This window comes from Labrus mixtus, chromosome 17 (genome assembly GCF_963584025.1).
Source record: "Labrus mixtus chromosome 17, fLabMix1.1, whole genome shotgun sequence".
NCBI lineage: Eukaryota > Metazoa > Chordata > Actinopteri > Labriformes > Labridae > Labrus > Labrus mixtus.
Genome location: NC_083628.1, coordinates 20,704,731 through 20,719,153, shown reverse-complemented (window position 1 = coordinate 20,719,153; position 14,423 = coordinate 20,704,731). Strand labels below are relative to the sequence as shown.

Genomic DNA, 14,423 nt, shown 5'->3' with positions numbered 1-14,423 from the left:
GCCCAAATTTGGTGGCTTCAGGTATGTCCTTGGTACACTTTTCCAGGATATGAAATGAACTTAATTGGAGGTATAATAACAGAAAATCCACTTTGTTACAGTAGTATAGTTTTTGATTGAATTTAATAGTTGGCTTTTCTGTAAAAAGCACATTGTAAACAATAAGACAAGTTACTCATGAAGCCGATACATAAGTGTAGATCTAAGTGGTGTAAATTGGAAAAACGCTCTTTCAGTCGATGCAGTTTTAAGGTTGCTGCAGCCAATGTTTTCCAAGTATTTTCCAAAGTGGATATATTAAAAAATGTACATTAATGTCCCCTATTGGTTTGAAGAGTGAGGTTTGATACGCTCACAGAGGGACGGGCACGTTTCAGTATCAGCATGCTTTGTTTTTGCAGCGGAGACAAGTGATTGTCAAATGTACATTTATAGTTAATGGAAAGTGGTTTTATCAAACTGTTTTTGTTAAGTAGTGTAGTGGATGTCTGGTCGATGTTCTGATGACCTACGCTACCTTGTTAAAAGATGCCAATCCATTTACAGATGTCTGTTTTCCATAGAGCTATATCACACAAAGGTTTATTCATCTCCTCAATCAAGGATAAAAATGTAATAAATACACAATCACATCTTTAAGATTTCTGAACAATTAGCTCTTTTAAATAATAGGAACATGCAGTCTGCATTTGAACAACCCCTGAGTAGCACATCTTGATGATTAGTAGCACATATTGACAGAACACCTGCAGCCGGAGCTTTTGGAAAGCTCTGGTTACACGGCTAATGTGTTAGCGCCCTCTGTTTTGGAGGAGTGTGTACTTCAAGTCAAATTGTATTTTGTTGTAAACGTCGGTGACATTAAAAATAATGTAACATCAAAAAAGGGGATTGAATAACCACCTACAGTTACCAATTTCTAAATTAATTCAACTGACAAAATGCATGTGTGTGTTCAAAGTAAAACTTCAAAACATCTAAATCTGTTTCACACACTTGAAGGGGACAGAGGCCAGAGAGGAAGGAAGTGACCTCACAGGACCAGATGAGCGCCCACACACACACACACACACACACACACTGACATGCTCACAGCTCATCTCTCCTGATAGCAGTTCCCAGATGGAAAGTTTACGCTCGCACACACAAGTTAGACACGGACACGCGACACACACACACACACACACACACACTAACACAGACCTACACAAACACACACACACAACGCTTTAAAAACACATCCTCTCATGGTAAATGACTCATTACAGAAATTGGCAAGACCGGACTTCTTTAAGGTGTTAGAGGAAGGGGGGGGGGGGGGGGGGGGGGGGGGGGGGCGAGAGAGAGAAGAGAGGGGAGAGAGAGAGAGAGAGACAGGAAGCAGCATATGTTTTGGGGTTAAAGCCTCATGTCTCACTCACGCCATACCACTGGCCTAGTAAACCATCCAAGGGATTACGCACACACACACAGACACACACACACACACACTCTGACTTGTATCCTGACTTGATGCATAATTTAGAACATGTGCAGGAGAAAATCTTTTTCATAAATGAGAGCTTATAGCTGCAGAGGAGGATGAAGATGAAGATGAAGATGGTTTTGATGTTTGTCCTTTGAGAGTCTGCTCATATAATTCAGCAACACAATTGTTTTTCATGTTACGTAAAAACATACTATTACATTTCTTTCATGCATTTCTTTTTGTGTGTTTTTTCCCCCGTTATAGTATATGCTTTGTATATTATTCTATCAGGTAAAAGCATTGGTTTGAGTACTGTAAAGCTGCATGTCATTGGGAGCTTATGTGTGAGTATGTGTTTTAGCTAATGAAGATAATGATACGTTCAGTGACGCACAGAGTTTCCATGAGTTCAATGCAGTTAAAGTTACCGGGTGGATTTTGAAGCAGGAAGTTTCAGAAGCTTATGTTGACATTTTTCACACTAACTTGTGCACATGAAGACATTTTTATGTAAACAATAACACGTCGTCTTAGGGCAGTGTATGTGCAAGAAATTGGCAATAACTGTACTTTTTATAACATGACTGCTTATCGTTAATTTCAACTGTAATTGGAGCCCACTCAACAAATATCTTTCCGACAGCGATGGCTCATTATTGGACTATCATGGGTGCATTTGGGTTTATGTTTTCTGACATGCTCTGATAAGGATTTTTTTTATTAACCAGAAACTGCATGAAATTAAAGCTAAAAATAATTAAGAGATGCAGGTTGTTCAGCAGAACACACTCAAACTCCATAGTTAACAACACTCTCAGCAGGGTCTGCAGAACATCACAGCTGAGCAGGCATTGATCCACACTAGTATTTGTTATAATATACACTGACATATTCTGCATAAGAAAGCTGGCTCAAGAATCACTTCATTAGCATCTATTTCAGAGTACCTTTAATCTTCCCCACTTAAATTCACACTGGTACCAGATAATGAAAATCTCATAATGTCACGGCTTTTGTTGAACCATACATTAGTCTAGGATGACCAAGTCAGTGAATTATTGGAAACAAAGTCCGGGGAAGGCAGAGAAATGTCTGCAAACTCTGCACGTCTGTACATGTGTGCACACACACGTGGATCATATGTTTGTACTTCAACAACAGAGACATGTTTTTTATTAGTTTTCATCTTGTGTTTACACTCATCTGGTCTGACTTGTGTGTGTGTGTGTGTGTGTGTGTGTGTGTGTGTGTACGCGTGTGTTAATATGTGTTTGTGTGTGTTATATCTTTAGGAATGTTGGAGATGTCTTCCCATGAAAACAAACTTTCAATCTGTTTCTTATTGCTGTCCTATTTGTTGCTTTGAGACTCAAAGCAAGGGGTCCATATGGCATGCTGTGCGTGTTTCTGTGTGTATCCGTGTGTGTCAGTAATGTCAAGGTCAAGCTGATATATTCCATTTCTCACTGGCTGTATTCTCCCCTGACAGTAACGTTTTTAAGTTATCCTGGTCTAAATTCAGCCGGGGCAGCTAGAGCGAGTTAAGTGGTGGTACATTTTAGCGTGGTCTACGATGTTTGTTACTAAGCTGTAACTCTGAGTTTATCATCAAAACACAAACACAGCAAATATGACGCAGAGATGAAAACATCAGTAACTCTAAAATAAGCATGTCAGCCCACAAACAACAGGTTAAAGTTGCTGCAGATGGTGTATCATAATACTTACAAACAGCAGAGTGTGTTACAGTCTTAAGGAGAGGTCTTGTGTCTGTCATTGAGGCCATGTTGTCGAGTAAAGCTGCAGGTGTTTGAGTTCTGTTTTTAACAGGTCAAGAGTTGAGACTTGAATGTGTTTTGCTTTTCAGAGAAATGTCAAAGCTATAGGCATTGGAGAGTCGAGTAAGGTCAGTCTCAATGTGAAGTCCAAGTCCAGAATCCAGTCAAAAGTCTGAAAGTCAGAAGTCTACAGCAAAATCCTCTTAAAATTGGTTAATTCCTCCAATAAAACATGCTTCTAAATAAACATGAGCTCACATCAGTGAATGGCGACCGACCATCAACAGATGAAGACAAGCCTTTACTTTGACCCTGCTAGCACAACTTATGCTAGCAGCTCAATGAGGCAGTAGCCTGTTAAGCCAAATGCTAATGCCAGAATGCTAAAATGTTAACAATAAAAAAAGCTAACGCCCTGATTTTAGCCACAGACTGTATAGAAGAAGTGGACACAGCCACGGAGAGGTTATCCACTGGTTTGTCGACTATCATCATTAAGCTTCAAGTTTAGATTGGTGGCTGTCACCATCATGTTCTTTTTGAGGACAGAAAATAATAATTTATTTGGACGAGAGCATGTATCCACATTGCCACGACTTCAGACCCCGCTTTGTCGTATATTTTACATAAAATGGGACCCTGATTTACAAGAGGAAAATCATGGTGCATCAAAAAAAAAATTAAACTACCAATTGAATCTATTATAAGAAAAATGTTTGCAGAAGTATCAAATCAACTGAGAGGTTTTAATGTTAATTTGTGGAAACCAGTGGAGTCGCCCCCCTGCTGAACATATTGAGGGACTATTTCCTTTAGGTTCACTTTTATAGCCAAGAGGCCAGGTCCACTCCTTTCACACATTCAATTATTTTTTATTTTATTTTATTTTAATTTTAATTTTAATTTTTTATTTTAATTTTTAATTTTTAATTTTTAATTTTTAATTTTTAATTTTTAATTTTAATTTTTAATTTTAATTTTTTTTATTAGGTGCAATAAATTGACAAACTGGTGATATACAAATGAGGCACACAAAAAAACAGACAAGGTCAGGACAACGGCTCCAAAATACAGTAAAAAATAAAATAAAATAAATAAGACAAATAAAGACAGCAAAATAAGACATCAATAGACACACATCATACTACGAACAGAAAAACTACAAAACTCTATGAAATACCTAAGAAAGGATACAAAAAGTGAAAGAAGCGATAGAGAGAGAGAGAGAGAGAAGGGGAGGGAGAGAAGGTGCTTAGTAAAGGGGACTTGAGAGGTAGAAGAGAGTTGAAGAGTTGAGCAGTGGTATGTGTTGAATATGTTGATGTTAAACAATGTTGTGGTGTGAGAGGTGAGAGTTTGTGTAATGATTATGTTTTAGCGGAAGTTGACTGCAGCCGGGGTTTAGGGTTTGGTTTGAGCGTTATTTGATTTCATACATTCAATTCTAACTTGATATAAAATCTCTTTATATCAAATAAATATACACACAGGTGACTTACCCATAATGCTGCTGTCTGTGCCGTTGGTGGAGGCCGTGCACGAGGCGGTGCTGTAGTGATTGCCCCCGCCCCCACTTCCGCCGCTTCTGTGGAAGCTGGACATGGGAGGAAGGCTGGAGCTGATGTCTGCAGACGAATGTGACGGGTAGCTCTGCAGAAAGACCGACGAACAAGATGAAACTCTAACAGTTTTAAAAATGAATACAAACCATTTTGATAAATTTACCCACTACACATTTAGCTCTGAAACTGTTCTTGGCATCAACACATTTAGAATATATTCCTCAACAATACAGAAGTCATATGATATGTACAATTTATACTTTCTGAGACAGGCTATGTACAAGTGTGATATTCTTGTGCAAAGGCGTTTGATGACTTCATCTGAAACAGAAATATATTGGTTAGTTTTGCTTCCTGCCATGTAGTGTTTTGGAATTTCTTCAAACTTTTCATATGCCTACAGGGTCATGTAAATTATATAAGTTCTGCATATATTCTATTTGAACAGAATTATCCAAACAATGATGTCATGGATCTTACTGAAATATGTCCTACTTTCAAACAATATCTTACATGATTTTCAGTCAGGTTTTAGGAAAAAACACAGCACAACTACAGCAGCCTTAAAAGTCGTAAATGATTTTATAGAATTTTTAGACAACAAGCATCAATGTGCAGCCCTCTTTATTGATTATAAATATTTTGATACCGTGGATCATGCAATACTAAAGCAAAGACTGATTAGCGTAGGACTATCAAAGCTATCTATCTGACAGATCTCAGTGCATGCAGGCAGAAGGCATCACTTCTATCTCCCTTGTAGTATCCAAAGGTGTGCCCCAGGGATCAGTCCTAGGACCACTACTCTTCATTTTATATAATCAAAATGTTATTCATGCAAATTTCCACTTTTATGCTGATGACACTGTGATATACTGCTTAGCTTAATACTGTACAACTTACATGCATACCATAATATCATGCATTCTGACACGCTTTCCTACCGTGAAAAAACAAAAGGTATAACAATTTTCTCTATGCGGTCAAAGGATATAGTGTGAGATCATATATTGTATACGGCGTGATTGACAGATCTGCTCACCAATCTGTCGTGAGGGTGAATCCCGCAGTAGGAGGAGCTCTGGGAGGGTCCGTGGGCAGAGTTCCCGCCCCCCAGCATGCTGCCATGGTAACCCTGCTGGCTCATACTGCTACTACTGCTGCTCCAGGGGTCGCCGCTGTGGTGACCGTCTGATAGAGAGACCACATAGGGAGACAGAGAGAGAGAGGTACATGAGATGTACAGTAAAACAAAACAGAGCTTTATATGTTTTCTAACCATCCAGTTCATATGCTGGGTTTAAATTTCCCCAATGCAACTCATAAAAGTTCTCCTTTGTGCCCACCTCCATCAAAACTTTGAATAATGTTTCTTGAGACTGTGCGGGTTGTGAAATACTAGTGTCATAGTATTCTAAATAAATAAAGATCAATGTTTGACAAACCAATTTCACACTGCCTGCAGATGCTGTGATTCTCTGAAGCCTTGTTAAATTAATTATGCTCTTTTCTCTGCTGTTTGAGTTGTTTTTAATACTGTAGACTGGGTTAGGGTTAGGGACTATTTGTTCCTTTTATAAAAGTCTGAAACAATAGAAGTTTGTAATTAACATGAATACACGCAGATGGAGGAGGAAAAAGAGTGTAATATTCAGTCTAATTCAGTGTTTGTGGTCAACATGCAACTTCTTATGTCACACGACACCTCAATCATTTCTGCTTCACAACTTTTGACAGCAAACAAACTTGCGGATGCAAAAGTTTCCATCCATGCCTGTGTTCGTTTATTGGATAATAACATTGTAATTTGCAAACTACCCTCGAGGATGTCCTCTTTTATCTGCCAAGCATGTGTTGTTGCTCTTAAAAAACTAATTTACAAATTAGAACTATTGATGATTTTGGTCTGACAACATTTTTCAGAGATCTCAAGCTGTGTTATGTCTGCAATCGATTGTTAAGTTTCTAGTATGAGCGTGTGTGCGTGTGTGCGTGTGTGCGTGTGTGCGTGTGTGTTTGTGTACCTGGCATGAAGAACGAGCTTGGGAAGCTGGAGCTTGGGGGTTTAGAGGAGGGGTAGCCCGGTGAGTCCCTGTTGTAGTCGGCTGTGCTGGCAGACGGAGCGTACACCTGCAACACAAACACAGACACACAAAAGTCATTTAAGGAATCTGCACTCACAACAAAACACAACTTGTTCTCGTCACGATCGCACAGCCACAAAGTCAAGAGGCAAAACGCTTCCATTCGGCTGTTTCCCTCTCCGAGGCTCAGCAGGAAGCAGCTCCAGACAGACATCATTTCCTCTCACGTTCACTGTGTTGAAAAAGTATCTTCAAAATGAGCTTCAGACCTTTTATGTGATGTTTTCTTTCAAAACAAAGACATATATTTGACTCATCTTACACTCTTTAAAAAGGTTTATGGAACATACTGTATGTTTTATCTGTAAAGCTTTCTTGAATTTAAACATTTAAAGCTTTACTGACTTTTTTTTTTTACTGTTAATGGTGTAGAAATTAATCTTGAAATTACATTTTTTACAACTTTATTGTAGAGATAGGACATTGGAGTCAGAGATCAGGGAGAGAGAGAGAGTAGGGAATGACAAACGGGAAAGGAGCCACGGGTCGGATTTGAACCAGGGCCGCCCACTTTGAGGACTACAGCCTCTGTACATGGGGCGTGCTCCCTAACCACTTGTCCACCGGCACCCCAAATTTTACATAATGGTTGTTTTGAATATGAAGAAAATATAAAATAAATCGTAATGTTTGCATTATTTTTATAACGTAGTTTTAACAGGTTATTCAGATTATTTAAAAGCTGTTCAATACTTGATTAAAGAAATCGTTGAAATTATTCTTAAACCGTTGAGAGATACATTAATTGTGATTACAATTACAGGATCAGGAAGAAAAAATTGTTTTCAGTCATTGCACAAATTACTTTAATTTTCAACTTTTTAGATGGTTTAAACTTTTCTAACAACTTTTTTTTTTTAAAAACAGACAAACTTGGAAATGTATTTCCACTGTATGTAACACACACACTGCCTGCTGTCCTCTCACTCATCAGGCTACTTCGATGACTGCAAACAACAAAGCAGTGACTTCCTGAGCATCTCGCCTCAGCGGCGGCGGCGCAGCACTCCTGCAGTAAAACATGAGCCTGCTACAGAACCAGCAGCCTGTCGTCACTGAAAACAGGTGACACTCCTCCTCAGCAGCACAGCGGCTGCACGAGAACACAATGCCTGTGTTTGGTCATGCCTTTGACTGGGGGTCCCCACAGCATGCCTCTGCATGTTTGTGTGTGAGTGTGTGTGTGTGTGTGTGTGTATAGCGTGCGAACACTCAGCCATGACGCTAGCTCTCGCTGCATGACGCAAACCCTGTAACAGCTGTTCAGAGCGTTCTTCTCCCCCCCTCCTATCTCCCACTGACTCACATCAGAATAAAAACCCAGCTCCACAGCTACACCTAATCTACCTCCATCCCCTCAGAAACAGAGAGACATGGGCCGCTTTGTTAACTTTTAGAGTATTTGCATACACATGGAGCACAGATGTGGTAGAACAAAATCCGATGATAAAACACAGACAGAAGGAACAAAAGAGAAAAGATGAAAAAAGAAACACTTGGGGGCATTATAAAAAAACATCATCCCACTTCCCACACTCCCTGAGAGAAATTATTAAAACCAGAAAAACAGCCTAAAACGGTTTCAGTCAAACAGAAAGCCTCTGAAGCTAACAGCGTGCTTATTGAAAGCTTCTTGAGGAGACAATCTGCCACTTATTCCCTTCGCATCAGCCTCTTAAAGGTTGTTGTCTTCAGGACATGTTTTCACATTACAGATGGTAAATGGACATGTTTAGTGTTTTTCTAATCTTCTGACCACTCAAAGGGCTTTTACACTACATGTCCCATTCAGCCATTCACACGCACATTCTCAAACTTATGGCAGACGCTGCTACACAATGTGCCCAGCTGCCCATCATCTACTCCATTGAGTTGCTGCTGGTGTAGCAGCGGGAGCAACCTGAGGTTCAGTTTCTTGCCCAAGTGACACTTCAACATGTGACTGCAGGAGCTGGGAGTGGAACCCCCCTTCAGAGACAACTGACTCGACCACTGAGCCACAGCCTCCCGAAATAATCTAAGAAGGAATCTTAAAGGCTCTAAAAGTGAAACGCAAGTAGTTTTTCCTTTTTTATTTATATAATAATAATAAGTGCTGCAGGAAAAAAAAAGGAAAAACTACTTGTGTTTCTCTTTTAGAGCCTTTGGAGTGGAGGAATACAAACATGTCATGAAGTCTTGAAGTAGTACTAAAACAAAGGGGCTTGCTGCCTGGCAGAGTAAAGCAGTGAACATTTTTTGAAATGTAGCAGATAAACTGTCATCATTTTTTAAAGTAATTTTTTCTGAAAACGTGCTACAATATAACGTCCCTGGCGCCCAGCCATCACCATCAGACTGTGTCGTCCCCACAACCACCGCCGTCCTCATTCATGCACGGCCTGATACGACCTCCACCTCAGAAGCAAGGAAGTGTGGACAACAGGAACGCAAGGAATACAAAGGAGAAATCCTTCCTCCATATTATCCCATATGCTCTTTTGTAAAGCGTCTCGACAAAGCACTTGTTATGAATTGCCGCTTTACAAATAATGATTGATTGATTTACTGATTGAAATTTGACGCCCACATCGCCCCCTCTGCAGAAATAGCCTAGCTTCTGTGTCGGCACTCCGGCTGGTTCCCCAATGAAGGCCCCATCGTGGTAGGGATCTCCTGTGGCTTATACACTTACTGTTGACAAGTACCTCAGACAACCCCACTTCAAAAACATCCAAACAATCCCTTTAAGCCAATGAAGAGAATAATACTAGATGTATTTCAGTTTAATAAAAGGCATGGACCTTAAACCTTGAGAAGAAATTGCAATTGTACTTATTCATTGTTATTTATGCGAGAAAAAATGCAGAAGCCAGATTAAAACTTAACTTTATATTATGAATTATCATTTTGTTTTTTTTTGCTGATGATGTAGCAATGGACACATTTGCAATTAAAACTAAACCTTGACTTGATTTTCTAGAAACCATTCATTCTGCCAATGAGCCACTGTGCTGCTTGGTCTTAATTATCAGGCTTCTATAATGACTAATAATGAATAAACATTCATAAAGCTTTATTGAGTGTTGAAAGCAATCTAAATATTTGCTTCAACTGCTTTACACTGAGTGAGTTTGACAACTTAAAGATGTTTATCCAACTTGGAAAATCCTTGAGACGAACATATTACTTTTCTTAAAGGACTCGTAGTGGAAAGACAGCGAGAAGTGATCCAAGGCTTTGCGGCTTCCGAGGAGCAGGGGACTCTGGGAACTGTGGGAATGAAGACTGAAATAAGGAAACAAGCCACCCACCCACCCACCAACATAACCTTGTGGACACACACACACACACATACATACAACTTGCAGACACACAAACTCAAGTGAACAGATGTACGGTGCTAAGAGAAGCTAATTAGCGGGAGAAGGTTTGTTCCTTCCCACAATGCACCTTGCAGGAGTTCAAGAAGCATCTGAATCCTCTACTTGCTGCACTTTCTCATGCACACACACTGACGCGCGCGCGCACACACACACACACACACACACACACACACACACACACACACTGACGCACACACACACTGAAGGCAGTGTCTGTAAATGTCATTAAGGCTAACTACAATCCCCTGAACTTCCTCCTCCTCCTCTTCCCCTCTGAGAACTAACTTTGTGAGCTGATGATAAAACCACATTTATTGACCCAAAGCCTGTACAACAAGATACATACATACACACAACCACACACACACACACACACAACCACACACACACACATGCTCGTGTTGTTCCCGCTGAAATTATTAAGATTTATGCCTCATGCCGTGACAGCCATATTTTCCCATTGAATGTGTTGTTAAGACTGGTGACGAAAGACTGTGATTTGTGTGTATGTGAGTGTGTGTTTTTATGTAAGTATGTGTGCGCGTGTTTATGTGTGTGTGTGTGCATTTGTGTGTGTGTGTTTCAGACAGACAGACAGGAACAGGTGCAGAGTGTGTTCAAGTCTGAGGAATGTAGAGAGACACAATAACAACCTCACTTCCTGCAGTCTGTAACACACACGCAATCACACACACACACACACACACACACACACACACACACACACACACACACACACATGCACACACACACACACACTCACACATACACTCTCATATACACACACACACACACACACACACACATGCACACACACACACTCACACACACACTCTCATATACACACACACACACACACACACACACACACACATGCACACACACACACACACTCACACACACACTCTCATATACACACACAGTGGTATCAGTGTTCCCACAGTTACCGAGCTGACCTTGAGCCAATCAGAGAAACCCTCGACAGTGTTCTTAAACCACAGACAACTAGCGACGCATAAACCAAAGAAAAATCTGAACCTGAGTAGAAACAAGGGACTCTCTTAACTTCTTTTTCATAAGTTTGTTTTCTGTTCCGAGAAGAAATGTTCATTTAAAAAAAAAAAAAAGGTTTGATTGTAATGTGAGGAATTCTGAGCTCGTAATGGAAAACAAATTTCCATGGAAAAGGACAGTAAAGTGTTGTCTTATCTCTTATCTTTTGTCCCTTGTAAATCCTAGACCTGTCCAAAAAGCACTTGATTTTCAACACCTGATCGACACAATTAATGTGAGCGTAGCTTCATCTGCCTGCATCAATATGGTGTAAATATGTGGATATATTAGGCCTCTAGCCACATGCAAACATGTATGCAGGATTTGACAGAAAACATATTTACATAAAATAAACCCTTGTGATGTGTTCACTGCAAAAGCTCAACTCAGGTAACATTGACATCGCTATATATCGAGCAGCCTTAACGCAGCCACATGCTGGTTTGGTACTTCCTGGCTCCAAGAATCCAAGATAGCAGAAGCAAAAACTCCAAAACCTGAGGCTCATCTCAAAGTTAAATAAGTACAAAATTGGTGCACTATGTACATATAAAAGATCTAGTTTCATTCAATTCCCCAAAATTCTTTTTTATTCACAAATGTTCCTCTCTAAAGTCAGCCCAGATCAGCTGATTGATGCTGGATTCAGGACTCATCAGGAACAGAGTCTGAAAGAGTCAAATGAGTTTTCAGAGCTGACGTCGAAAACAACCGAAAACAGTAGACCCTGACATCGCTGAAGTGATGTTCTAGTTTTATAACCTTAGATATTCACGTCATATTTTCTACATCAGTCAACTTTTCCTAGTTAGAGTCTGAATAAAGAACTTTTAGATTAACAGCAAACCACTCAAAACATCTCCAAGAGACTTTTAACTCTGTTAGAAGCAGTTCTGTCCAAAAGCAGAAAGACGAGCTTCACGATCGTTCCGTGTGGAGGGAAAGAAGCGTGATAGAAACCAGGAGAACAAGTCCTCAGAAGCAGTGATTGGTTTAAGACAGAAATGCGAAGAACTGGACGGAACCAATTCCCTTAATCGACAAATGACACGATCCATGGGTCACCATCCACCATACTGGTTGTTTCCAAGAACAACAAATCCTTCTAATAGAAATCTGATGAGCGTGTTGTGTGAAAGGATCATCTGCATCACAGTAAAAAGAACCCTGACAGAGTCCAGTATGAGTGGTTTTGTGACCTGATGTTAGGGTCAAAGTGTTTTTTTTATGAATGTAAAATATCACAAACTTGGTCAAAGCTTCGGACCGCTCTCCACCAACAAGACAAGAAAACAAACGGAGATGATCAAACTAACAAAACGGATCATGAACGTCGAGCTGTGCAAGTCACCGACTTCAACTTAAGGTGGAAATACAAAACAACATAACAGAGCCGCCATGACAGACACTACATGTTTATAGTTGCCGTGGAAACACCAGATGTTAAGTCAAATACCGCTACATAAAGAAGCGGAAACTTCTACCGCAAGCTGCCGTTCTGTCGCTGCATGTGCTGCTGTGATAAAAACGTCATGTCCTTTATACTTGGATACATTGGCTTGTCAGTTGACATAATCGTCTTGACTATGGTCGACTGGGAGTTTGTTTTCATCAGGGTGCGGGCGTGGAGTAATCACTCCACCATGATTGCCCGCCAGTTCTAGACGTCATCTGTTTTGATTGAGAGCCCCCTGGTGGCGGACTTTCCATACTGTGCTTTTAAGTCCAGAAAGATGTAAATGATGTCGAGGTGTCCTAACTTGCCTCGTTCAGAAACAAAGAAACGTTATGTTTTCTGCTGTTCCTGTTATAACTACCAGAGATGGAAAAGCTGCTGCGCCCTGAAGGGTTCTGTTTCTGTGGAAAAAACAATAAATGAAACAAGTTGAGATGCTAAAAGTTGGATGTAGATGAAAAGACAAAAGAGAGAAAAATGGGATGAAAAAACGGGATGAAGAAAAGGAGAAGAAGGAGGAGGAGGAGGAGGCTTCTTTGTCTTTGTTTCTTGTTTGATGCTTCATCTCTTCGTTATTGTCTCCAAATGTGGGGAGCATCTGTTCAACCTCCCCGCGTCTCCTCCAGCTCCTCTACTCTCTTGCAAAACAAGAAAAGAATGAAAAGATAAAGGAGGCGAAGAAGGAAGATCCTCCTTCTGTACCTTTTCTTATCAGACCTTTTGACCCTCCTGAACTCTCACTGTCTCCCTCTACAAACAACACAAGTGTTGAAAACCATCCAGCCTTTGTAAGAAATGTGTCTTTTTAAAGTCGGAAACATTTCTACGATAGAAGAGACTCAGAGCTACTCAGCTCAGTGGGACATTAATGTGATGGGAAAACAATAACTGAAGGCAATGGGGAATGAAATAAGAGATGAAACTGGATGTAGTGTTGTTAACAAAATATGAAGAAAGGCTTTAATAGAACGACTTAAAGGCCCAATCCCTTCCCCTGCTGGGCCGAGCTAAAAGCACAAATCTGTACTGCTGCTCAATGATTGTTGTTTACAGGTGATCAATAAAATAATCACCTGAAGAAGACCTCTGGTCCAAACGCTGTGATTAAAAGGTTTTGTGGCATTTCGAGTAAGTGTGCGGACATATTGTCTTCTTTTTGCTTTTTCAATGGATTTCACATTTTTTGTTATTTTTCCAAGATATTGGCTTCTTTCCCTTCAACACCACCAGTATTTTATGTTAAACTGCATCAATTTACAAAGCCTTCTGGGGATTTTCTTCTACCACATTCACACCTCAAGAGAAACCAAATACCCTGCAGCATGCACAACTAAGGTCTAATGTACAGTGGGAGGTCCATTATGAAGAGATTGTGATTGGGACCATTAGCCAACATGCTATGCTAGCAGCTCTATTAGGGTTTTCTTTAAGGTAATTGTTCAACCAGCTGCCTTTGTTTTCCAAATGCCTCCAAATGCAATGTGTTTGCATTTCCTGGAAATCTTTAATCTGTGCAGAGATTGATGGACTTGCTGGTTCAATATCTCCTCCTATAATGTCTGCTCCTTTGAACCTTGACCATCATCTTTTTCCCAGT

The 14,423-nt window shown here is 40.2% G+C and overlaps 2 protein-coding genes across 3 annotated transcripts in view; one reads left to right on the top strand and one right to left on the bottom strand.

The window, feature by feature from the left end:
- Positions 1-3,421, top strand: part of rab27b (RAB27B, member RAS oncogene family) — a 160,239-nt gene extending 156,818 nt beyond the window's left edge. Inside the window, exon 7 of the transcript XR_009676353.1 lies at positions 3,411-3,421. The gene's annotated coding sequence lies outside the window, so the exon portion shown is untranslated. The remainder of the gene's footprint in view (positions 1-3,410) is intronic.
- The window catches only part of LOC132992603 (transcription factor 4-like), a 219,231-nt gene that overhangs the window by 32,177 nt on the left and 172,631 nt on the right, over positions 1-14,423 (bottom strand). For both annotated transcript variants that reach the window (XM_061062028.1, XM_061062030.1), the window contains 3 exons: positions 6,833-6,938; positions 5,851-5,999; positions 4,746-4,896 (listed from right to left, as the gene is read on the bottom strand). In XM_061062028.1, the coding sequence (XP_060918011.1) occupies positions 4,746-4,896; positions 5,851-5,999; positions 6,833-6,938 (406 nt within the window). The remainder of the gene's footprint in view (positions 1-4,745; positions 4,897-5,850; positions 6,000-6,832; positions 6,939-14,423) is intronic.